Source organism: Cherax quadricarinatus, chromosome 83, assembly GCF_038502225.1.
Source record: "Cherax quadricarinatus isolate ZL_2023a chromosome 83, ASM3850222v1, whole genome shotgun sequence".
NCBI lineage: Eukaryota > Metazoa > Arthropoda > Malacostraca > Decapoda > Parastacidae > Cherax > Cherax quadricarinatus.
In genome coordinates, this window is record NC_091374.1 from 8907211 (window position 1) to 8933134 (window position 25924).

Sequence of the window (25924 nt, forward strand, 5' to 3'; positions counted from 1 at the left end):
GCAACTCAAATAGCTTTGACTGTCCTTGAATTTTTACAGTGCCTTTTTTTGCTTTGCATTAGCAAATAAGTATATGAAAATGAACCATATTATTTCATTCAGAATGTGCTTAATGCATTTTCCATGTGAAACTTTCTCTTTCTTTACAGTCATTCAGGAAAATAGTTGGTTAATTATGAATACTTTCTAAAGAAGAGATGTGACACCAATGATGGTACTTTTCAAAACTCTTGTACTCTATTTGAGACTCTTTTAATATCCTCATACTGCCTTCCAAAGCAGGTAACTGCATTTTATATTATTTTTGTTTTGAGGTCTAGTGTTTTAATATGAAAACAGAATTTGTTACCAATGAACATCATGTTTCTTCTGCTAACCAATGGAAAACTTTGTCAGTACAGTACAGCATCAGATTGTTTTTGTTTTCTTTCTTAATGGTGCAACTTACATTTACAAGGAAAAAGAGCAGTGGCCATTTAATACTGTATGGTTACCTTATTTGTTGCCAATGCAACAGGAAAAGCAGCTTCATTAAGAGGAAAGAGTAAAAAGTTCTGCACAGTATCATGAATAGGAAGCAGAACCAGTAGTAGTAACAACAGCACACAGCAGCAGATGGAACAATGAAATAAGTTTCAAGAGCCTGACATATAAACAGTTAAGAACTTTTATTTAACAGTTCTTAGAAGCATTATTTAGGGGAGTATTCTTCCACACTAATGTTGTCTTTGGTTACATTCACATTAGCTCCACTTCAAAACTTGCTACATTTTCTACACTAGTAAATCACTCTTTTATTGAATACTACTCATCTTCAACGTTGCCAGTAGTACATGCATGCAGAGGTAAGCCTCCTTATGACACAGGAGAAGCAAATTATCTTCTGATAAAATGGTACCTCTGATGTGACTATGAATTCCTACCAACTTACCATGAGTGGCTCTGATGAGACAATAACCTTTGTCTCCCGTCACAGCCAGACGATCATCAGCTGTACGAAGTTGTGGAGCACGGTCATGCAGAGCAAGGAGCACAGCCCCAGGACTGAGAGCACGATAGAGCCATCCAGGAATTGGTTTACCTGCCCAATCATTACTGTCATCAAACTCTTGTCTGAAAAGAGAGAGAATAAAGCTAAGAATTAAAATGCACAGAGGTTACTTCGGATGAGGAAACTCTTAGAAATACTGTACATCTGATAAGATATGATCTCAAAGCAAAAACAAACAAATTTAATTGCAGGAAAAAAAAGGCAAGATATACAGTACATGATGAGAAATGAAATATACAATGGAAGATTGGAGGAAAAAGGGGGCAGAGTATGTACAAAGTGAACGTGTAGATTTGAGTTACAACAGTAAAACGGCAGGGAGGTAACCATTGGTATTTCACGTGCTGTTGGAGTGTGAGCAAGACAATATCTATGGAGGAATTTATGAAAAGAAAATTTAAGAGAGAAGTACATTACCTACACTTTGAAATCTTTAGGTTACCCCACCTAGGTGATGTATTAAAAAAAGCAATTTACAGTTTTGCTTGAGAAAAAAAACATTACCTGAAAGGGGCATGAGGATCAGGCTCAGCAAGAATATATCTGTAACCATCTTTATTAAAAGGATGATCTACTGGATAACCATGTAGTTTAGGAGCTGGCATGTCTCCTCGAGCCTTTTTATTGCCAGCAGTGGTCTCTGGCATTTTTCGCTTTGCTCCTCGACCCTTTCCTGACTGCTGTTGCTGAGCTGTGTAAAAGGATATGTTTTCAAGAACATAACTGTAAATATTTTATAAAATATTATATGAGTATATTAATGTACCAACTAAAAGTAACTGAGATTTATAGGTATAAAGGCAAGATATTTGCAAAATATAAAAGACAACAGCATAATTCAAAATGTATTAAATCTTTCCATGCTCATCACTGTTGGACTCTTTAGTTGAGAACTCATTATCAACAATAATTTTAATACTGATGTTACCGGGAGGCCTGGTCATGGACCGGGCCACGGGGGAGTTGATCCCCGGAATGACCTCCAGGTAACCATCAGTACCATATATTAGGTAAAAAAAAAAAAAAAAGTACTTTTTAAGACTCAACAACATGCAGCTATATTACTCAATTAAAATATTCCTAAGGTTTACTGTACTCCCAAAAAAAAGTGCAGTTGCTCAACAAATAAGCAATACATTGTGTGTACCAGGAACATGCTAACGTGCAAACAAAACTTTCTCATGATCTTTTCGGTGCCTTACCAACTAATGCTACCATATGTAATTTAATAATTATTCTACAAAAATACCTTTAATACTAGTTTTCAGAAATCTTTAAAATTACCTTTTGCAAAGAAAAATGTTTCATTTATTGGGACTAGATATTATTTGTATCTAGAAGAACAACTAATACTTGATCATTATGGCCAAGTTTAGCTCTGTTAATAACAAATGGGTATTTTCAGTATGGATTTAGGATTGGCTGCTGCCTACCCTCCCTCCCTACCCAAAAATGATAAAACTTCCCAAAACTTGCAGATACCATTTTTTTTCTTTGAGAAACCAGTGTATTAACTTTTTAGACCATAAATTTTGCACCAAGAAAGGATTACATTCTGCAGCCCACTGTATGGTTGGCCATCTTCAAAAGTGACTTTTTTTTTTTTTTTTTTTTTTTTTAAGAGAAGGATGCTATTTCATCTTCTGGAATATTATGAATACTCTTGTGTAAAGGCACATAACCTGCCTGACTTACTTCTGTATGTGCCCTTTTGTTACTAGCCAGGCTTCAGCAATTAAATCAAATTTAGAGAAACTTGTACTGCACTGTACTACAATGCCAAACAGTATTCAGATATAATGTATATGGGGGAAATGCTGAAAATGTTTTTCAGGTACATTAGGCCAAAAGTAGAATACATAGCTCTGGTGTGGAGTTCACACCCCCAAAAAAACTGAAAACAAAATAGAAAAATGTCCAAGGACAAATAACAATGAAACTGAAAAAATAAAAATGCCTCAGTGACTGATAGGCTGAAAAGAGCAGACATGATAACCATATGTAAGGTTAAAAACAAATATGAAACAATAGATAAAGGCTTCTCAGTACAGTACAATTAACAAGAAGAAGAAGCCACAATTGTAAAGCAAAGTACTTCCATAAGATACTAGAGTATTATGATTTTTTCAGTGGTCAAAAAATGTAGAGGGATACAAGAGGTAGAAATATTTGCATAAAACCACTAGAAATTAAGAAAATAGATTACAAAATGAAGATATGACACAGGTTCCTGTAGCTACAAACAGGTAATCAAAAGTACTGTTAGTAATCACCAATAGCCCACTTGCAGGGAACATGTTATATCATTCCAGGCCTTTTTCTGTATGCCTTGTAAATAACTTTCAGCATTTGCCTGAGCACGAGTGCTCATTGATTAACATTTATGCCACTTACATGTAGAGTAAGACCTTGATTTAATGGACTAATAGATGGAAAATGGTGACCAGAAATGGTAATTGTGGTGGCTAGAAATGAGACTGTTTTGCTGTGATCCTGACAATAGTGGACAATTCTGCAACCAATAGACTGTTTCCAAATCAACTGACCCAAAGGATTTTGTCCTGCATTTCCAGTCTTTAAATCAGGAGGTTTACTTAACAAATATGTGAGTACTCCAATTGAACTGGTGTAGTCAAAACATCTTTTCTTTGATTCTTTAACCCCAGCCATGCATTTCTCTTCTATGCAAACAAAATTGTCTTGCAATATCTAAGATAATTCTGTTGCACTGCCATTATATGCTATATATATTTGCTCTAAGTAAAATCATAGTCTTCAGCCAAACTGGCAGTCTTCTAAATAATTGTAAGAAGCAATATTATCTGCAAGTGCCCCTATGCCAACTGATATAATCTAACAAACATGGTAGTGCTTCTTAAACCTGAGTAGCCAGTTGTGTACAGTGTCAGTTGCTCTTCAGTGCATTGTAAAATTAGCTTTTTTTTTTACTGAACTCCCCTAGAAAGAGGCACACATTTACTGCATCAGTGCAAAAAAAAAAAAAATCATACAAAACAGCATCAAAATTTTTCCTAGTAGTTTATGGTAAGAGACAACACAGTAAGTGTCAGGGGCTCAAGACTTCAACTGCCTCCCAGCATACAAAAGGGGGATTACCAATAGACCCTTGGCTGTCTTCAAGAAGGCAGCAGACAGGCGCCTAAAGTCAGTACCTGACCAGTCGGGCTGTGATTCGTACGTCGGGTTGCGTGTGGCCAACAGTAACAGCCTGGTTGATCAGGTCCTGATCCACCATGAAGCCTGGTCACAGGTTGGACCATGGGGGCGTTGAGCCCCGAAACCCTCTCCAGGTATACTCCAGATATGGCTTTTTTTTTTTTTGTCTGCGTAGATTGCTGACAAAATCATTTTCTAAATAATACTTGAGAAGTCTGCTTTTTTTTATTGCACCTTCAAATCATGTAGTGTCATTCTTCCAATACTTTGCACTATCATAAATTAAGAATTACTTCATACCCAATTGCCTTTTCAACAATTAGTAAATCTCCCACTTCACTGACAAACTACAGTATACTATAATTTGGATCTCTCTCCCACTTCACTGACTTATACTATAAGAGACTAACACTCTTTTCATATTTACAAGTGTATTTTGAATATTCAAGTCACTAGCAAGCACAGCAGGCATTGAAATACTATCCTGAGAAGATATATCAGTCAAATACATTGCAGTCTATATAAAAATGCAATTTACCATTAAGTTACACTATCAAAAAGACTGATTGTACAAAATAAGGGGCCAAGAAGCAGGGATGGTCGACCAGAGCACCTCATTGACTACCCAGACACTAATGTGAATCATGATACTTCCTATTAAACCAGTGTTTAACCCTTTGAGGATCGGTCATTGCAGTCAGGGTTGGTCACGTACTTGTAAGCATAAATTCTAGCACCTTCAAATCTGGTGGAAGAAAGCTGGCAGGCCTATATATTAAAGAATGCGTCTGCGTGGTCAGTGTGTGCAGTATAAAAAAATCCTGAAGCACGCAGTGCATAATGAGAAAAAAAAAACTCCAACCGTGTTTTTGGTCTAAAACAGCAACTTTCGAGTGTATTTTTGAATGGTATTTATGGCTGTATTCTCGTTTTCTTGGTATCATTTGATAGAATGGAAAATATAATACAGAAATAGTGATGATTTTGATTGGTTTCATGATGAGAAGTACCTTGAAATTGGGCTCAAATTAGCGAAAATGTTCGATTTTTGCCGATGTTCAAGAGTAAACAAATCATGCCACGCATCCAATACACGTCAACTGGTGAGTCTAATATACTTTCACAAGTGTGCTGATATTATTTATACCATTTTTACAATGATGCAGTAGTATATATAACAGTCAATCTTCTACTTTTTGTGAGAATAAAAATTCAAAATGGAAATCAAAAGTAATGTAAGAGGGGCCTGGAGATGTGACTAAGGAACAAATGAAATGTTATTTTAGTGCCAGGAATGTCTGTCTTATTTATTCTGGACCCTATTTTGAAATTTGTGAGAAATTGGCCAAATTGCCAATTTCTGACCACTTTACTGGGTAGCTGAAATTGCTAAATGGGCAGTTTCTGGTACTCGATAGAATAAATGGAGTTCTAGCAAAATAGCTATTATTTTAGTTGACTGGAACATTGCAATTGGCTGAAAATAGGGCTCAAAATGGGCAAAATTGCTGATGCATAAATATCGTCAATACCGCTAACTTTGCGGAACCAAAATTCAGTAGGTTTTTCATCAAATTTCATACTTTTGGTGTCATTATGATCGACAAAAGATTCTCTCGTTTCATAAGAAAAAAATCATTTTTTTTTTCGAAAATTTTTCGACCCTGAGAACGAGTTTGGGAGAGGGCCTCTCGACCCTTAACCCTTTGAGGGTTTCAGACGTACTAGTACGGCTTACGATCCAGGGTTTTTGACGTACTAGTACGCCTAAATTCTAGTGCCCTCAAATCTAGTGGGAGAAAGCTGGTAGGCCTTCATATGAAAGAATGGGTCTATGTGGTCAGTGTGCACAGTCTAAAAAAATCCTGCAGCACACAGTGCATAATGAGAAAAAAAAACTTTGACCATTTTTTTGTAATAAAACAGCGACTTTGCACTGTATTTTCGTATGGTATTTATTGTTGTATTCTAGTTTTCTTGGTCTCATTTTATAGAATGGAAGACATGTTACAGAAATTGAGATGATTTTGACTGGTTTTACAATGAAAGGTACCTTGAAATTGAGCTCAAAGTAGCAGAAGTGTTCGATTTTTACCAAATTTCAAAAGTAAACAAATCGTGCCAAGCGTGCAATACACGTCAACTGGTGAACCTAATATTCTTTCACAAGTGCACCAATAATATTTATACCATTTTTTACACTAATGCAGTAGTCTGCATAACAGTAAATCTTATATTTTTTGTGAGAATAAAAATTCAAAGTGGAAAGCAAAAGAATATAAGAGGGGCCTTGAGACGTGACTAATGACCAGAGGAAATGTCATTTTAGTGCCAGGAATGTCTTTCTTGTTTATTCTGGACCCTATTCGGAAATTAGCATCTTTTGAAATTTGTGTGAAATTGGCAAAATTGCTAAATTCTGACCACTGTACTGGATAGTTGAATTTCATAAATGGGTGGTTTCTTGCACCCATTCGATAGAAAAAATGGAGTTCTAGTGAAATATTCATGTTTTTTTGTCGACTAGTACAGTGGAATTGGCTGAAAATGGGGCTCAAAGTGGGCAAAATCGCCGATGCGTAAACATCGCCGAGACCGCTAACTTTGCGAGAGCATAATTCCGTAAGTTTTCCATCAAATTTCAAACTTTTGGTGTCCTTATGATCGGGAAAAGATTCTCTATCTTTTCATAAGAGAAAATAATTTTTTTTTTTTTAAATTTGGGCGACCCTGAGAACAAGTTTCGGAGAGGGCCTGTCGACCCTCAAAGGGTTAAAGGGTTAAACCAACAGAGAAATATTCTACTATACAAAGACCAGGTACCTCTAAAACTAACTAAAACTGCATACTGTACATGTATGGAAAGGTATTACTTATTTTTACATACCGTATCTCTAATACATTTTTAAACTCGACGTTTTCTTTTCAAATTTTTTTCTTCTCTGGAATTACAACTGACAAAAATTAATCTTGTGTGAATACATAAATAATTCAGTTGCTCTAAACTATGACTGCTGCAACATTATTAGCTTCAAAAAATGACAGGCCATACAATGACAAAATCCACTCCAATACATATCAAAGCTTTAAGTAGATCATCAACAAATATATTTTTCATAACAGAACGATTTTTCTGACTATAAAAATAGAGAACAATAATTTTTTTAGAAGACTGTCCATTTTACTATATATTTATAATTCTGTTTGTTTATATATGTATGTGTGCACTCACCTAATTGTGGTTGGATTGGTCGAGTCATAGCTCCTGGCCCCACCTCTTCACTAGTCGCTACTAGTGTGTGTGTATGTTTGTTTATGTATGTATAGTAGGACCTCCGTATTTGCAGGGGATACATTTCAAGGACCTGCCGCGGATATCAAAACCGTAAGGAGTAGCAAACCCTATATATAAGGCCTGTACATACCTAATATAAAGTTTAATTGATAAATTATGCACAAATTGAGAATTATCACTTTTTCATTGATGCACAACTTCTCTTAGGCTTTGAAGCCATTATTATGCAAAATTAAAAGATATTTTTGGGCCACAGTAAACAGTGGATAACTAAAACCGCAGATACCAAATCAGCGGATACGGGGGTTCTACTGTATGTACCTATGTGTGTGTGTGTGTGTATTACTGAATGCATTCTGATTTCTGATATACGTACTGTACATGCAAGCTTCAAAATTTTTTGAAGTAGATTCTAAACTATAACTTAATTCTTAGATGAAGTAAATAAAAAGTTTTTTATGAGGATTTAATTACAATACCCAAATGATAGATTCAAAAACAAATGAAGCATTGAAAAGCTTTTGCTTTTAGCTATACATACTTATAAAAATAATTTGAATCTATGAGCTACAGCACTACGAAAATTATCCGTCATCTTAAAGTTACTTTTCTACAACAGCAACGACCACAAATGCATCCTTACTGGAATCGTATAAAATACTAACAAATATTACGCACAAGAATAAGCAAAAACTACGTATGACATACATACAAGAACAAGCACCTTACCAGCTCCTGGTGCCCCCCCCTCTGACCAGCTCACACACCAACGCATACTAACGGCATCATAAAGTTGATATTCTTGGGAACACTAAGTGCTGTAAGTTCTTTGATTGTTGATCAATATAATATAAATGATGATTTTTGTCATTTTGTTAAAATTTTGTTCAAACTAATCTCTTAACTTTACCAAAAGTTTCATAAAAATTTATAAGCTCAATCTAATCATAACAAATTTTTTATAACAAAATGACTGGAGGAAATGCTTCAACTTGGCAGAACTACACAACAAACACTTATACTTAAACATATACTATTTTGATCGTTATCACTCATGCATTGTCATTATTTTAACATTACAGTAATTATCATTAATAAAATATATTCATTTTGTGTTTGTGTGAAGAGTGAATTTTGCTAGATTATAGGAAAAATCTACTTAAGTTTGGCAAAACAATGTTTGCCAAATTTTATACAATATAATGAAACATTTAAAACTACATGTACTTTGATAATTTTGCAATTACATGAAAATAAATGATTGAAATACCACCATTTACAAAAGGTAGAGCCTTATGGGTTTAGTGCTTAGTTGTGATTATAATAATACAAAAGATAGAATTAGTATCACTATGCAAAAAATTATATAAAGAGGCATACCGCTGAATCAAAACTTGTTACATTTTCATAACTAATGTGTTTGAAGAATAGTTTAATTTCAACATGATAATTTGCACTCAAATCAACAGTAATTTCTACACAACACTTGGTAATAGAGTTGTTGAGCCAGCACAATGGACGTTGCATTCTTCATGGTCAGATCAATGGAAGCCAAGTGATACTTCCTCATTGTCACATCAGTCTAGGTTAGGTGATAAAGTGTTAAGTTATATCACAATTATACCAGCTGCAAAGGTTATGAACTCATTGTAATGATGTTCATCCTCTTTCTTTTCTTAAATAGTGGTTTTCATTCATTTTAAATTGTGGCCTTGCACAAGAATAGTATTGTTATGAAGTTTATATACTCTTATTTTATATGTTATTATTCTGAGGTTTTTATATACTCTAGTATTATTCACCCTCAGAAAAGGTTCCTTGATGCCAGTGAGGAATTTTTGATCTAAGGAATTGAACCTGTGCTCCACTTCCTTGGATTAAACCTGAATGCCTCCCATTCCCCTGGGTGCTGTATGACCCCTATGGGTTTAGTGTTCCCCCATAACTGTAATAATAATAAAACCGAAATAGAAATCTGTTTTTACACTGGCAGGCCTCTCTTTGTCTCATAAACACGTAGCTACTACTACTTACACTCAGAATACACTACACATGCAATTGTGCATATTTATGTACGTGTAAACACACTCATTTGAGTTTCCTTTGAATTTCGTACAATATATAGAAAAAAATGTGTTTAAACATGGCTTTATTGCATATTTCGACTTTTCAGAGCAGTTTGAGGCATTTTCTGACATTCTTCAGTTTTTTGCTAAAATACGTAAATTAGCATACTTGTAGCATTTCCTTTCAATACTAAAGGGCAGTGAATTAGAATTCTTCAGTGCATGTTGTAGAAGGCAATTAAAATACCACAAGCAAGGAGCTAATAACCCTTACTCCTCTATCAATTAGTAAGAGAGAAAGAATGGAATTTTGAAGTTGTGCTGTTTGAGTGTGCCTGGGTGTAGTACATTTGGGAAGAAAGATTATCAGTGTTATGAATTACAGTGGAACCTCAGTTTTCATATGCCCTAGTTTGTAAGTAAAACTATAGTTATTCTCTATAAAATGTATTTTTGTTAATATTTTTGGGTGTCTGGAATGGATTAATTGGATTTACATTATTTCTTATGGGAAATATTAACAAAAAATACATTTTATAGAGAATAACTATAGTTTTACATACAAACTAGGGCATACGAAAACCGAGGTTCCATTGTAATTACAGTGGTCCCTCGTTGTTCGTAATTAATCCGTTCCTGGAGCCGTTACTATAAACGAAATTTACGATTTACGAATCAATTTTCCCCATAAGAAATAATGTAAATACAATTAATCCGTTCCTGACACCCAGAATATTAAAACAAAAAAAATTTTAACATGAAATATACATGTAGTACATAAACAATACAATGGGAAATGATGAATGAAACATTAACAGCATAACACTTACCTTTATTGGAGATTCTTCTTAGTGTATGGAAGACTGGAGGAGGAGAGAGAGTGGATTATTTATAGTTTGGAAGGGGAATCCCCTTCCATCAACACCTCAGGTACCATTTGCTTTTCTGAGGTTGCTTCTCTTCTCTGTTTCTTAATGCCACTAGGACCACCTTGAGTCACTGGAGTCCTGTCTCACAAAATAACTGTGGAGAGAGCTCTGTTTCTGGCATCTCTTTAACACTTCCCTAAAATGGCCCAAGACTTTGTCACTGTACATGTTGCCAACCTGGCTTGCAACAACCTTGTTAGGGTGATGTTTCTCCATAAAGCTTTCCATCTTACCCCACATAGTAAAAATCTCTTTAATTTCTGAAGAAGGCACCTTCTTCCATCTCTCTTCCTCCTCCTCTGCAGCAAGATTCTGAGCTGTGATGTGTTGCTCTTCCCACTGAAGCTCTTGCAGCTCCTCAGTGGTGAGCTCTTCATTGTGGTCTTCCACATCCTCCAAACTCACATCCAACCCCATGGAACTCCCCAGTGCCACAATTGATTTTACAACAGACATAGGCTCATTAGGGTCAGTCCCAAATCCTTCAAAATCCCTCTTGTCGACACAATCTGGCCACAATTTTCTCCAGGCAGAGTTCAAAGTCCTGGTAGTCACTCCCTCCCAAGCCATACCTATAAGGGTTATGCAGTGGAGGATGCTGAAGTGTTCTCTCCAAAATTCCCTTAGGGTCAAGTGAGTATCTGTGGTCACAGTCAAGCACCTGTGAAACATTGCTTTTGTGTAGAGTTTTTTAAAGTTTGCAATAACCTGCTGGTCCATGGGTTGGAGGAGAGGAGTGGTATTCGGGGGCAAGAACTTTACTGTGATGAACCCAAACTCCTCGAAAATTAGGTCATCCAAGTTTGGAGGATGAGCAGGTGCATTGTCCATTACTAGCACGCACATGAGATCCAATTTCTTTTCCAGGAGATACTCCTTCACACTTGGGCCAAACACTTCATTGAACCACTCGACAAAAATTTCCCTCATGACCCATGCCTTACTATTAGATTTCCAAAACACACACAATTTACTCTTCATAACATTGTTTTTCCTGAACACTGGGATTTTCAGAATGGTGCACTAGTAATGGCTTCACTTTGAAATCCCCACTAGCATTAGTGCAGAACATTAGCGTCAGCCTGTCTTTCATAGGCTTATGTCCTGGCATTGCCTTTTCCTCCTGTGTAATGAAGGTCCTCTTTGGCACTTTCTTCCAAAAGAGGCCTGTTTCGTCACAAGTGAACACTTGTTCAGGTTTCAGTCCTTCACTGTTTATGTACTCCTGGAATTCATGCACATATTTTTCAGCCGCCTTGTGGTCCGAACTGGCAGCCTTACCATGCCTTACCACACACCACTTAAATCTCTCAAACCAGCCTTTGCTGGCCTTAAATTCACTCACTTCACCACTATTTGCAGGCAATTTCTTTACCAAATCTTCATGCAACTGCCTAGCCTTTTCACAAATAAACGAAGTCATAAGAGTATCTCCTGCTAATTGTTTCTCATTTATCCACACCAATAATAACTTCTCAACCTCTTCCAGTACTGGTGATCTCATTTTTGTCAGCATAGTTACTCCCTTTGCAACAACAGCATCCTTTATTTCATTTTTCTTGGCCACTATGGAACATAAGGTTGTGTAGGGTTTCTTATACATCCTGGACAGTTCGGCCACACTTGTACCACTTTCATACTGTTCAATGATGGTTTTCTTAAATTCAATCGTATTTCTCACCTTCTTTACCACAGGCTTGGCACTAGGAGCTTTCTTTGGAGCCATGGTAGCTTATTTAGTACTTGCAAGCACTAAAATAAATGGAATATTATGAAATATTTCGCTGGAGCACGCGAGGGGACCTTCGCTCACTGGTAAACAATGCCAGACTGGCTGCCGCCCTGGCCCACGCCGTGCGTACGCGTCCCGGACGAACTACGACTCGCGAGTCAACCTATGAAAAGCGAGTCCATGTTCATACGAAAATACCCCTATGATTGGCGAATTTTATGATTGCCGGGAACTACGAAAAGCGGGGGACCACTGTAACTCTTTTGAGGTCGGTGCCGTAGTACTATGGCTTGGAGCTCAGAATCTGTGCCGTAGTACAATGGGATAAGCTCAGCTCACTCAGAAAAGCAGTGAGCAGTAAATCTGGGCTTAGATATGAGAGAATGGGTATGCAGTGAGTATGCACCATATAAAAAAATCCTGCCCCACACAGTGAATAATGGGGGGAAAAACTGCACCCATGTATTTGGTTGAAAACAGCGACTTTGTGGTATATTTTGGATGGTTTTTAAGGTTGTATTCTCGGTTTCTTAGTATCATTTGATAGAATGGAAAATATATTACAGAAATAGAGATGATTTTTATTGGTTTTAGGACTGGAAGTAGCTTGAAATCGAGCTCAAGATAGTGGGAATATTCGATTTTTGCTAATGTTCCATAAGACACAAATTACATCACTTATCCAGCTGGACAGTCTAATAAGCGTTCAGGAATGTGCTGACACTATTTATGCAATTATTACAATAATGCAGTAGTTTGCATAATAGTCAGTCTAATATTTTTTTTTTTTTTTTGTAAATAAAAATTCAAAATGGAAAGCAAGTGTAAAATAGGAGAGGCCTGAGGACATAACTAATGAACAGAAAAAATGTTTTAGTGCCAGGAATGTTTACATTGTTTATTATTTTTTTTTTATTATCACACTGGCCGATTCCCACCAAGGCAGGGTGGCCCGAAAAAGAAAAACTTTCACCATCATTCACTCCATCACTGTCTTGCCAGAAGGGTGCTTTACACTACAGTTTTTAAACTGCAACATTAACACCCCTCCTTCAGAGTGCAGGCACTGTACTTCCCATCTCCAGGACTCAAGTCCGGCCTGCCGGTTTCCCTGAACCCCTTCATAAATGTTACTTTGCTCACACTCCAACAGCACATCAAGTATTAAAAACCATTTGTCTCCATTCACTCCTATCAAACACGCTCACGCATGCCTGCTGGAAGTCCAAGCCCCTCGCACACAAAACCTCCTTTACCCCCTCCCTCCAACCTTTCCTAGGCTGACCCCTACCCCGCCTTCCTTCCACTACAGACTGATACACTCTTGAAGTCACTCTGTTTCGCTCCATTCTCTCTACATCTCCGAACCACCTCAACAACCCTTCCTCAGCCCTCTGGACAACAGTTTTGGTAATCCCGCACCTCCTCCTAACTTCCAAACTACGAATTCTCTGCATTATATTCACACCACACATTGCCCTCAGACATGACATCTCCACTGCCTCCAGCCTTCTCCTCGCTGCAACATTCATCACCCACGCTTCACACCCATATAAGAGCGTTGGTAAAACTATACTCTCATACATTCCCCTCTTTGCCTCTAAGGACAAAGTTCTTTGTCTCCACAGACTCCTAAGTGCACCACTCACCCTTTTCCCCTCATCAATTCTATGATTCACCTCATCTTTCATAGACCCATCTGCTGACACGTCCACTCCCAAATATCTGAATACATTCACCTCCTCCATACTCTCTCCCTCCAATCTGATATCCAATCTTTCATCACCTAATTTTTTTGTTATCCTCATAACCTTACTCTTTCCTGTATTCACTTTTAATTTTCTTCTTTTGCACACCCTACCAAATTCATCCACCAATCTCTGCAACTTCTCTTCAGAATCTCCCAAGAGCACAGTGTCATCAGCAAAGAGCAACTGTGACAACTCCCACTTTATGTGTGATTCTTTATCTTTTAACTCCATGCCTTTTGCCAAGACCCTCGCATTTACTTCTCTTACAACCCCATCTATAAATATATTAAACAACCACGGTGACATCACACATCCTTGTCTAAGGCCTACTTTTACTGGGAAATAATTTCCCTCTTTCCTACATACTCTAACTTGAGCCTCACTATCCTCGTAAAAACTCTTCACTGCTTTCAGTAACCTACCTCCTATACCATACACCTGCAACATCTGCCACATTGCCCCCCTATCCACCCTGTCATATGACTTTTCCAAATCCATAAATGCCACAAAGACCTCTTTCGCCTTATCTAAATACTGTTCACTTATATGTTTCACTGTAAACACCTGGTCCACACACCCCCTACCTTTCCTAAAGCCTCCTTGTTCATCTGCTATCCTATTCTCCGTCTTACTCTTAATTCTTTCAATAATAACTCTACCATACACTTTACCAGGTATACTCAACAGACTTATCCCCCTATAATTTTTACACTCTCTTTTGCCCCCTTTGCCTTTATACAAAAGAACTATGCATGCTCTCTGCCAATCCCTAGGTACCTTACCCTCTTCCATACATTTATTAAAGAATTGCACCAACCACTCCAAAACTATATCCCCACCTGCTTTTAACATTTCTATCTTTATCCCATCAATCCCGGCTGCCTTACCCCCTTTCATTTTACCTACTGCTTCACGAACTTCCCCCACACTCACCTGGCTCTTCCTCACTCCTACAAGATGTTATTCCTCCTTGCCCTATACACGAAATCACAGCTTCCCTATCTTCATCAACATTTAACAATTCCTCAAAATATTCCCTCCATCTTCCCAATTATTCTTCCCAATTTATTCTAGACACTATTTTTAATTGGCAGTTTTTTAATTTTGTGTGAAATTAGCCAAATCACCAATTTCTGATCACTTTATTTGGTAGTTGAAATGGTTAAATGGGCAGTTTCTTGTATTCAATCAATAAAATGGAAGGCATACTAGTGAAATAGCTAAAAGTTTGGTTGACTGGAACAATGGAATTGGCCTAAAATAGACTTTTAAGTAGGTGAAAAACGCCGATGCGTAAATATTGCCGAGGCTGATAACTTTGTGAAAGCATAATTCTGTTAAATTTTGTACTTATGTCATTACTTTTAGAAAAAGATTCCCTATCATTTCATAAGAAAATTTTTTTTTTTTTTTTTTTTTTTTTACCCTGAGAGCAATTTTCAAATCAGGGGTCTGGACCCTGAATGAGTTAAAGAAGGTGGATGTTCTGGCACTAAGCACAATAAAGCTTAAAGGAGCTGGAGACTTTCAACCAAGAGAAGTGGAGTTAAACTAGGTGTACGTGAGAGAACAAGAGAACAACAGTAATATTAAATAAGCAACAATGGAAAGAAAAGAGAGGGCATAACTATTTAAACTCAAGAACAATGATTAGAATAAAATTGTAAACTAAGAAGTGGGTTACTCTAAGCATTTATGTACCTAGGGAGAGAGGAGTGTGGAGGAGAGAAAAATTTTGGGCAGTGTTAAGAGAATGTTGAGTGAGTTTTGAACCAAGCAAGAAAAGAACTGTTGTGAGAAACATAAATGCTAAGGTTGGAAAGGCTTTTGTTGATAGTTTAATAGGTAAATTTGGAGTGACAGGGGTAAATAAAAGTTATACACAAGACAAGGACAAGTAATGTGTAAGTAACCCTAAATAGACTTTTAGTGTAGTATCTAAGCTTAGTTGAACACTTTAGGTTTGGACTGATCAAAGCCAGAGGCATACTTAAGTTAGGGTTCCATCTGACTAAATGACCTTAGAAATAGAATGAAAATTTTCAAGGGAAAAACACACAACTGCAGTATACATGTATATCAAATATAAAAATGATACTCATCAATGTCTGTTGCCTTTTTTTTTTTTTTTTAACATGCTAGCCATCCCACTGAGGTAGGGTGACCCCCCCCCCCCAAAAAAAAACATTCACCATCATTCACACTATGATGCAACAGTTCAGATGTCCCTCCAAACAGCAGATATTCCAAACCCTTCCTTTAGAGTGCAATCACTGTACTTCCCACCTCCACTAAAATTCCTTAAAATGACAAAATCTGCCATTGTTACACATGATATCAGATATACCTGTACAGTGGAACCCCAAATATCGGCCGCTGCGTTTATCGGCCGATTCATATTTAGGCTAGTTTTTGGGCCAAAATTTTGCTCCATATTTCGGCCGGTGCCTCGTAAATCGGCCATAATACATGCATCAGCCCACCTCCCGGCAGGACGCTGCTGCATAGGTGAGTCAGTCTCCCTGTGTCTCTCGGTGAATGAGCACATACTCTACGCATTCATCCAAACATTTCCTTAAAATCCATTGGTTTTTGTGCTTGTTTATTAAGTGCAACTCTGAAATAAGCCACCATGGGCCCAAAGAGTGTGAAGAAAGTGGTAAAGAAAGTGAAAAATATGATAGAATTTAAGAAGTTATTGAAAAATATGAGAGTGGTGTTTGAGTGCTAGAACTTCCATCCTGGCAAAGAAAGTAGAAATCAAGGAAGCTAATGTTGCAAAAGGGAGTGTAGCAGGGAAATGGGGAGTGTGGAAGGGAGGGAGGGAGTGTAGCAGGGAGTGTAAGAGGCAAGCAGATAGTGTAGTATGGAGGGAGTGTAGCAGGGAAATAGGGAGTGTAGCATGGAGGGAGTATAACAGGGAGGCAGGGAGTGTAGCAGAGAAACAGGGAGTGTGGAAGGGAGGCAGGGAATGTAGTAGGCATGCAGTGTGTGTAGCAGGCAGGGAGGGAAGTAACCCCAGAGAGGGCTTTGATACCTGAAGTCCTTATGGGGGGGGATTCCCCTTCCAAACGATAATCAGTCCTCCCTCTCTCCTCCTCCCTGTCTTCCATAAGCCAACAAGAGTCTTCAATAAATGTGTGTAATAGTGATTTAAATGTTCATTTATTTATTTTATTTAGTTCTCATTGTTTTGTGTATGTAAAACTATAATTAATCTTTAAAAAATGTATTTTTTTGTTAATATTTTTGGGTGTCTGGAATGGATTAATTGTATTTACATTAGTTCCTATGGGAAATACTGCTTCAAATTTAGGCCGACCTTCTGGAACGGATTATGGCTGAAATTCGGGGTTCCACTGTATTAACATTCACTCGTAATCATATGCCTTACCAAGCATATTTTTCTCCTAAACTGACTTTTCTCGGAGAACTGGGTCCGTGTTTAAACTGTTGTAGAGCTAAGATATGGCACATAAATTTAGTTTGCTCTAAAATTATAAATAATTGATAATGTGTAGTAATTTTTCTTTATGCCAGAATGAAGATATTTTATCAGTATGTAATTTAAGGAGGAACTGCTTTAACTCATGGAGGCAGTATTTTTTTTCTTTTATACATAAGCTGACCCCAACCAAACAGGATGACAAAAAAAAAAAAAAATGCATTCATCACTACTCAGTTAATACCTGTCATGCCTTAAGGATGCAAACATCAGAATTCATATGACCCTCTTAACTGCATCATTCCTTCCTTATAAAAGGTTACCTTGGTCACACTTGAATGGCATTTCAAACCATAAAAATCCCCTGCCTCCACTCACTCCGATTCAACACATAATATAAGCTGGCTGAATGTACAAGTACTTATCACTCAAAACCTTTACATGAAGTGGTATATAAAAAAAATAATTATATTTCCCAAGTGTTAAATTTGTTGTTACCTATTTGCAGTTACAAGAGCAGAACTATGCTCATGATAACCTATTTACAACAATATATTTTTTTTCAATTTTCCATTTGTTTTAACACAAACTACTACTGCCATCTGGATCCCATCCCAGCAGTGTGTCATTAATTGTGAAGAAATATTTTCTTGTATCCCTTCTGCATCAGTTTTTCTCCATTTACAGTTTTTTTTTTTCCATTATTGTTCAGGGCTCTTCCCTATCAACTTTCATATGCTCTTACATGTAGATGTCATATTATCTTTTATCCTTCTATCAGCCAGCTACAGACAAATACATACTAAACAGTAACTTAAGTAGCATGCTTATTCTCGTGACCCATGGTTGGCCGAGTCCAAACACAGAATGAAGAAGCTACCTAATACTATAACAGCTTAATTACTGATATCCCCACCAATTCACTGAAGATTATGTTCCTAGAAGTCCTGCACTAAAATTAGTGAATACAAAAATCTTTCTGCATAATAAATTTTGTTTCAGATTTGGGTTCATTCTTTTTTTAACCCTTTGACTGTTTTGGTCGTATATATACGTCTTACGAGCCACTGTTTTTGACGTGTATATACATGTATACTCATAAATTCTAGCGGCTTCAAATCAAGCAGGAGAAAGCTGGTAGGCCCACATGTGAGAGAATGGGTCTGTGTGGTTAGTGTGCACTATATAAAAAAAATCCTGCAGCATGCAGTGCATGATGAGAAAAAAAAAACTTCGACCGTTTTTTTTTTAATTAAAATGCCGACTTTGTGGTCTATTTTCGTATAGTATTTATGGTTGTATTCTCGTTTTCTTGGTCTCATTTGATAGAATGGAAAACATATTATAGAAACAGAGGTGATTTTGATTGGTTTTACTATGAAAAGAACCTTGAAATGGAGCTCAAAGTAGGGAAAATGTTTGATTTTTGCCGATGTTCAAAAGTAAACAAATGATGTCAATTTCCAATAAATGTCCAAGTAGCCATTCTAATATGCAGTCATAAATGGTTTGACATTACTTATACAATTATTACAGTATTGCAGTAGTCTGCATAACAGTAAATCGTCTATTTTTTGTTTGAATAAAAATTCAAAATAGAAAGCAAGAGTAATATCAGAGGTGCCTGGAGACACGACTCATGAACAAAGAAAATGTTGCTTTAGAGCCAGGAATATCTGCATTGTTCATTCTGGACCCTATTTTGAAATTGTCATATTTTTTAATTTTCGTGAAATTGGCCAAATTGCAAATTTCTGACCACGTTACTGGGTAGTTGAAATCGGTAAATGGGCAGTTTCTTGTACTCAATCGATAGAAAAAAAATGGAGTTCTAAAGAAACAGCTATGAGTTTGGTCGACTGGAACAATGGAATTAGCCGAAAATAGGGCTCAAATTGGGCGAAATTGCTGATTCATAAATATCGCCAAGGTTGCTAACTTCATGAGAGCGTAATTCCATAAGTTTTCCATCAAATTTCGTACTTTTGGTGTCATCACAATCGGGAAAAGATTCTCTATCATTTCATAAGATTTTTTTTTTTTTTTTGGGGGGGGGGGGGGGGGATTTTTGCGAAACCAGGAGACACCTCAGGATTTGGGGTTGCGACAGTCAAGGGATTAAGAGAACATTTCTCTTGAAATATTACTCTAATCTGGTTAAAACTGACATTCATAAGAAAACAAACTCCACTGAAGAAAGATTTAACTGAGAGACAGCTGTGGAGCACATTTTGGATTAAACAGTATGGTTAGTTTTCAATTTAGGGATCATGCACCAAGCCTTAACAAAATAGGTACTATAAGAAAATGTGGGATAATCGAATCTGTTCATGGGTTGTTCGAAAGTTGAAACATAATATATTCAAATTCCACAAATAAGGAACCTCGTAAGTTTATGGGACCAACAACTAAGCTAAAAATATAGAATATTAAAGCATAGTGTACAAAGATGACCATATACTGTATGCCATTTTAAATTTACTGTCTGATACAAGCTGATTTGTTTTAGTAGGAAAATACTGGTTCTTGGGTATCATTTTTATCAAGTTTTTAATAATCATTATTAAAAGAAAACAATGGCAACTTATTAAAGTAAGATCCTTGTAGCACTGTGTGACCCTCGCAGATTTAGCACTTTATTTACTATAATAATAATTCAAAACTAATCCCTTGTAATTGCTATATCCTTTTCATTCTTTCTTGTTTTAAACTTGTGCACATACAGTAATCCATTTCCCCCACCCCTTCTCTTTATTAATGTTGAAATATTTTGCTACAGAATTAAATATCAAAACTATCCTTGTGAATAGTGTATTATTGAAATTAAAAAAATATCTCTGTGCCATATATAATTTGAGGCACACAGTGTGGGATACAGCTTTTTATAAAAAAATAAAGGCTTGTAGCTGCTAAAATTTTATAAATAAAATAGAAAAAGTATAAATACACAAAATGGATCCATGAAAAAAACATTGAAAGCACTAAATTGCCTTCCTTCCCTTTCCTTTCCTGATTCCCTTCCTCTCATCCTCTGCAACTGAACCCTCCCACCGTTATTAAATAGAGAAAAATCACAGCAAAGGTAAAAATGCCCACTCATTAATATGCAGACAGTGGAAAAACAAATTAAGATATTAGATATTTTCCAGAAGATAACCCCACAAACACAATTTGAAGGACTAAAAAAGGCAGTACAGGGGGAGATTATTTGAGCTATATAAATCAATGAAATAGAAAAATGAGACAGCATAGCCTACTATTTTAAGATTAGAAATACATCAATGATTGTATGTAAGAAAGGGGGAGGGGGGTATACAGGCATCATGTTCTTCATTGGTGGAGAACTTGGCTCATAACCAAAGGGACCATTGCTTGATACCTAGGCAGATCAATACATAGGGGTAGGTCTCCTTACACCTGCAGCTTCATGGTCACCTCTCGGTGAACAGGTACCTGTGTTAACTGCACTGAGTCTCATCCTGAATTGTTGGTAGATTACCTTAGATAGGGTTTGATCAACTTTTAAATAAGCGAAGTTAGGATAACAGCTCTTAGCATTTCACAGTAAAATAAAATTTATAAGATTTGAAAACAAGAGCCATAAGTGTAGCAACAGAAGAGAAATATAACTTTGCAGCAGGAGACAATAATTCAAGATCAACAAACACTTAAGTTGAGGGGACGCATCCCTACACAAGAGTTAATGAGATTTTTATAAAGCTAAACAACTGAGAAGTTAAATACCCTTTGAATTTGAAGAGAATTCCTATTTTGAAGGTACTGTCTGTAGTTGCAGAAATGTGAGGTTTCCAAAATAATTATAAGTGAATATAATAATACAAGACTAAGGATAGAAATATTAAGTTTTGCAATAAGAGTTCATATAAAGTTAAAATTAATTACTATAAAATGAATAGTCTATGACCAGTATGTATTCTTGAATTACTCAACTCATTCATAACTACCTATAATTAAAGTCAATTAAAAGCGAATTAAGCTAAAGTTTCTCACACCAGTCAAAATTAACTAAAGCTAATCACAGCCCACAAGATACTAATATTTATACCTATTTGCAGCCACTTATGCTGTTTTTTTGTTTTTCAATAAACTGGCTGTCTCAGACCAAGTAAGAACTAATTTTTTAACAAAATTCATTAGAGAATTAAAGGTGAATGTGGGCCCCAGAAATGGTGTTCAAAAATTATTTTAGACAGACTTTTATCAACATGAAATTCCTATTGTCTTTAACATTAGTGTGTCTTGTAGCTTTGGCGAGTCTTTTAAAATCTTTTATTTATATTTCATCAACCAAAGAAAAATCTAGATTTTTTTTTTTTCAACAAGTCGGCCATCTCCCACCGAGGCATGGTGACCCAAAAAGAAAGAAAATCCCCAAAAAGAAAATACTTTCATCATCATTCAACACTTTCACCTCACTCACACATAATAACTGTTTTTGCAGAGGTGCTCAGAACACAACAGTTTAGAAGCATATATTTATAAAGATACACAACATATCCCTCCAAACTGCTAATATCCCAAAACCCCTCCTTTAGAGTGCAGGCATTGTACTTCCCATTTCCAGGACTCAAGTCCGGCTATATAAAAATAACCGGTTTCCCTGAATCCCTTCACTAAATATTACCCTGCTCACACTCCAACAGATCGTCAGGTCCCAAATACCATTCGTCTTCATTCCCTCCTGTCGAACACGCTCGTGCATACCTGCTGGAAGTCCAAGCCCCTCGCCCACAAAACCTCCCTTACCCCTTCCTTCCAACCTTTTTGAGGACGACCCCTACCCCGCCTTCCTTCTACAGATTTAAATGCTCTCCATGTCATTCTACTTTGATCCATTCTCTCTAAATGACCAAACCACCTCAACAACCCCTCTTCAGCCCTCTGACTAATACTTTTATTAACTCCACACCTTCTCCTAATTTCCACACTCCGAATTTTCTGCATAATATTTACACCAGACATTGCCCTTAGACAGGACATCTCCACTGCCTCCAACTGTCTCCTTGCTGCTGCATTCACAACCCAAGCTTCACACCCATATAAGAGTGTTGGTACTACTATACTTTCATACATTCCCTTCTTTGCCTCCATAGATAACGTTTTTTGACTCCACATATACCTCAACGCACCACTCGCCTTTTTTCCTTCATCAATTCTATGATTAACCTCATCCTTCATAAATCCATCCGCCGACACGTCAACTCCCAAGTATCTGAAAACATTCATTTCTTCCATACTCCTCCTCCCCAATTTGATATCCAAATTTTCTTTATCTAAATCATTTGATACCCTCATCACCTTACTCTTTTCTATGTTCACTTTCAACTTTCTACCTTTACACACACACTCCCAAACTCATCCACTAACCTTTGCAATTTTTCTTTAGAATCTCCCATAAGCACAGTATCATCAGCAAAAAGTAACTATGTACATTATGTATTACTAAAAGAACACTTAAGTGAAAGTATCAATGAATGAAGTAAAATGTCAGTATTGTTTTAAAAATCATGACAAGTATCACTGCTTTGAATGAAAGTAATGGATACAAGAGAGGAAACATTGTACTTCACATTTTACATAAAGTACAATATAAATAAAAGATGTACAGTAAACATTAATATAACTTGAGTCAGCATAACTGGAAGATGCAAGATCACAATATGTTCTCCTTCATAGACATTCACTTAAAAATCAAATGTTATAAAATAATATACCGTCAACTGAATTTACATAAGCAAGTCTAATATTTAATAACTTCTATTCAATGTTGACTCATTTCAACAATACTTACTGTACAGTAAAACATATTAGATGCTTATAGAAGTGCAGTTAAAAATAAGTTGAAGCCAATTTAATAGATCTCTGGATCCAACAATCAATATATATTTATTGTTTTATGTAATAAATATAAAAATTAAAGCTTATGTATTATAGGGTGCATGACAAAATGAGATTACAGCTCTTGGTGGTGGCATTAACAGTATAGGGAGGATACATACAGGAGCCGGATGGGGGTGACCGCCACCCACCAGGCGCATCAACAATTGGTCGGATGAGTGTCAGATCTGCTGTGAGGAGACCAAAGAAAGGATGGTGCTGTGAAGGTTCACCACTCTCGCCTGTCTCTTCTACCGTGAAATATGTATCAACTTCCTTCATAAGCATTCTCTGCAACTGTGAAACATTACACATTAGACATTTCACATCCTGGACATTGAATTTTGTATCAAAACACCCTTCAGAAATAGAGGTTAAATCAATGGAAGGGAAGCACAAAACCAATTCCTTAAATCAAGAGCCTCTCGCTAGTATCAATGCAAAGGACCAGGAATGGAAAATTTTTCAAGATCTTTTCACGTTCATTAAGGATGCTTCAGTGTCATGGGAAAATAGTCTCCAGTTTTGGCCTAAGCAATATGTGATTCTTGCATATATTATGTGTTATTAGTAACACTTAAACAACCTTAATGATTGCAAAAATATTCTTGCCAAGAATTTTTCACATTTGTTAAGGGTGCTTTGAAACTCATTTTCCACAAAATGGGTGAATTTTTATCACGAGACTTGTATTACAACCTAATAAATGACCATAAAAAATGGTGTGTGGGTTTTATTGTGAACCTGGTGACAGTTTCCCTCCTAGCTCACATCTTTATTTCTTTGCAGCTTTGAAGTAGAATATAAAAAATCCAATCCATTTTTTAAGGTCACTTATTAGGTTGTCATACAAGTCTCGTGATAAAAATTCACCCATTTTGTGGAAATTTAGTTATATCAAAACACCCTTAACAAATGTGAAAAATTCTTGGCAAGAATAGTAATTAGGATACAGTATACTTCTATTTTATGTATGGTTATGGTCTCTATCACCTGGCATAACTTGCAACATCACCCTCAGATGCAACAGAATCTGTTTAAAGAGTACTTTTAGAATTACTGTGTGCAAGTATGTGTTGTGCTGTGTGTGTGTTTTCTGCACGTGATTTGTGTATGTGATTTTTGTGCCTCGGTAAGAAACGGCTGACATGTTAAAAAAAAAAAAGTGTGTGTACAAGATAAAGGAAAAACACTAGAGTATCAATTTTACCTGTAATGTGTAACTTATTTTTTAATAAGTGATAATGGTTATTGGTATAAAAAATTACAATCAGTCATTTCCCAACAGTGTAGGGTTAACACAAACCTATAATCAGTTGATTTCTAGCTGCACATACAGAAAATGTTTGTTTGCTTTCTACTTTTCAGTAAAAGAAGACCTGGAAGTTTGTTTTCCACATATCAATCCCAGGCAAATGTTCAATTTATCATGGGTTATATAGACCTGTTGCAGTGCTTCTTCTTATTATGTTCTTATATCACAGGGTGCCTAGAGTCAAGTGTCATTAACAATGGCAGGGCCTCACAAGTAAGAGAAGATTTATATATACTATTCAGTGAAACATAATATTGTACACTTAGTGTATCACACTGGTCTTCATATAAAATATGAATTGTTATTTTCCTGTGAAATATATACAGTGAACAGAATAACTGTCAGTCCCACATTATTTAGGTTAGGCTAATCTAAATTATAATAGTCACCTGTAGCATTGGCTAAACCTGCCCTCTCAATTCTAATGTTTTTTTTTATTTTACATGCCTATGCCAAATATATATTACTGATGTTAGAATAATGTAAATTAACGAAATTTTACCAATTATAACAGATTAACACCAATAATTCATAAACACAAGACTATGTAGGAACAGAAAATGTTGAATCTCTGCGACTGAGGAAACACCATAGTATTAACCCAGCATTCACATTTTAGTGCCACCGTCACTCTTTCAAATCTGAAGTCGCTGTATGTAAAACCCTGATGGTTACTTAGGATTTGTTGGTTGCCTAATTATTCACTTGTTACTTAGTTGTAGCTGCAGAAGTAGAGTTATGGTCATTGTATCCTGTCTTTGTTAATATGTTTATCACATAAATATTAAAAAAGTTAAGTCGTTATAGCACTTACTACCTCGTCTTTCAATCTGTTCAATTCCACAAAACAATACAATTTATAAACTTACATGTATACTTAGTACTTTGCCCACATATAAGGTCTCTCTACCACTTTACTCAGGATGATAAAGGCACAGGAAGGAGATAAAGAAGTGTGTTTTCCTGGCAACTACGGATGATGCAAGGGACATTTTCATACTATCTTCCTATCTAACTGACTTTTGCTAGCTGATATGCTGTACTTAGATATAGCTATTACCACATTTTTTCTTGTCATCTCTACTATTTTTTATAAGTGCATGAGAGGGAGAAATATGTAGGTCAAAACCAAAGTATGTGGGTTCAGTCCATATCAGGTGGTGACTATGGCCAAGTCTCCTTAGTGGGAATACAACACATTGCATTTATTCTCAGTAAGTGTCATTACCCACAAAGTGCATCTTATTCACATATTTGTCAGTATA

The 25924-nt window shown here is 36.4% G+C and overlaps 1 protein-coding gene across 7 annotated transcripts in view; it reads right to left on the bottom strand.

The window, feature by feature from the left end:
• The window catches only part of ash2 (Set1/Ash2 histone methyltransferase complex subunit ash2), a 61924-nt gene that overhangs the window by 25821 nt on the left and 10179 nt on the right, over positions 1-25924 (bottom strand). For 6 of the 7 annotated variants that reach the window (XM_070102798.1, XM_070102795.1, XM_070102796.1 and 3 more), the window contains 3 exons: positions 23467-23641; positions 1556-1742; positions 932-1113 (listed from right to left, as the gene is read on the bottom strand). In XM_070102798.1, coding sequence (XP_069958899.1) covers positions 932-1113; positions 1556-1742; positions 23467-23641 — 544 coding nt within the window. The remainder of the gene's footprint in view (positions 1-931; positions 1114-1555; positions 1743-23466; positions 23642-25924) is intronic. The other variant, XM_070102800.1, reaches the window with a different exon arrangement.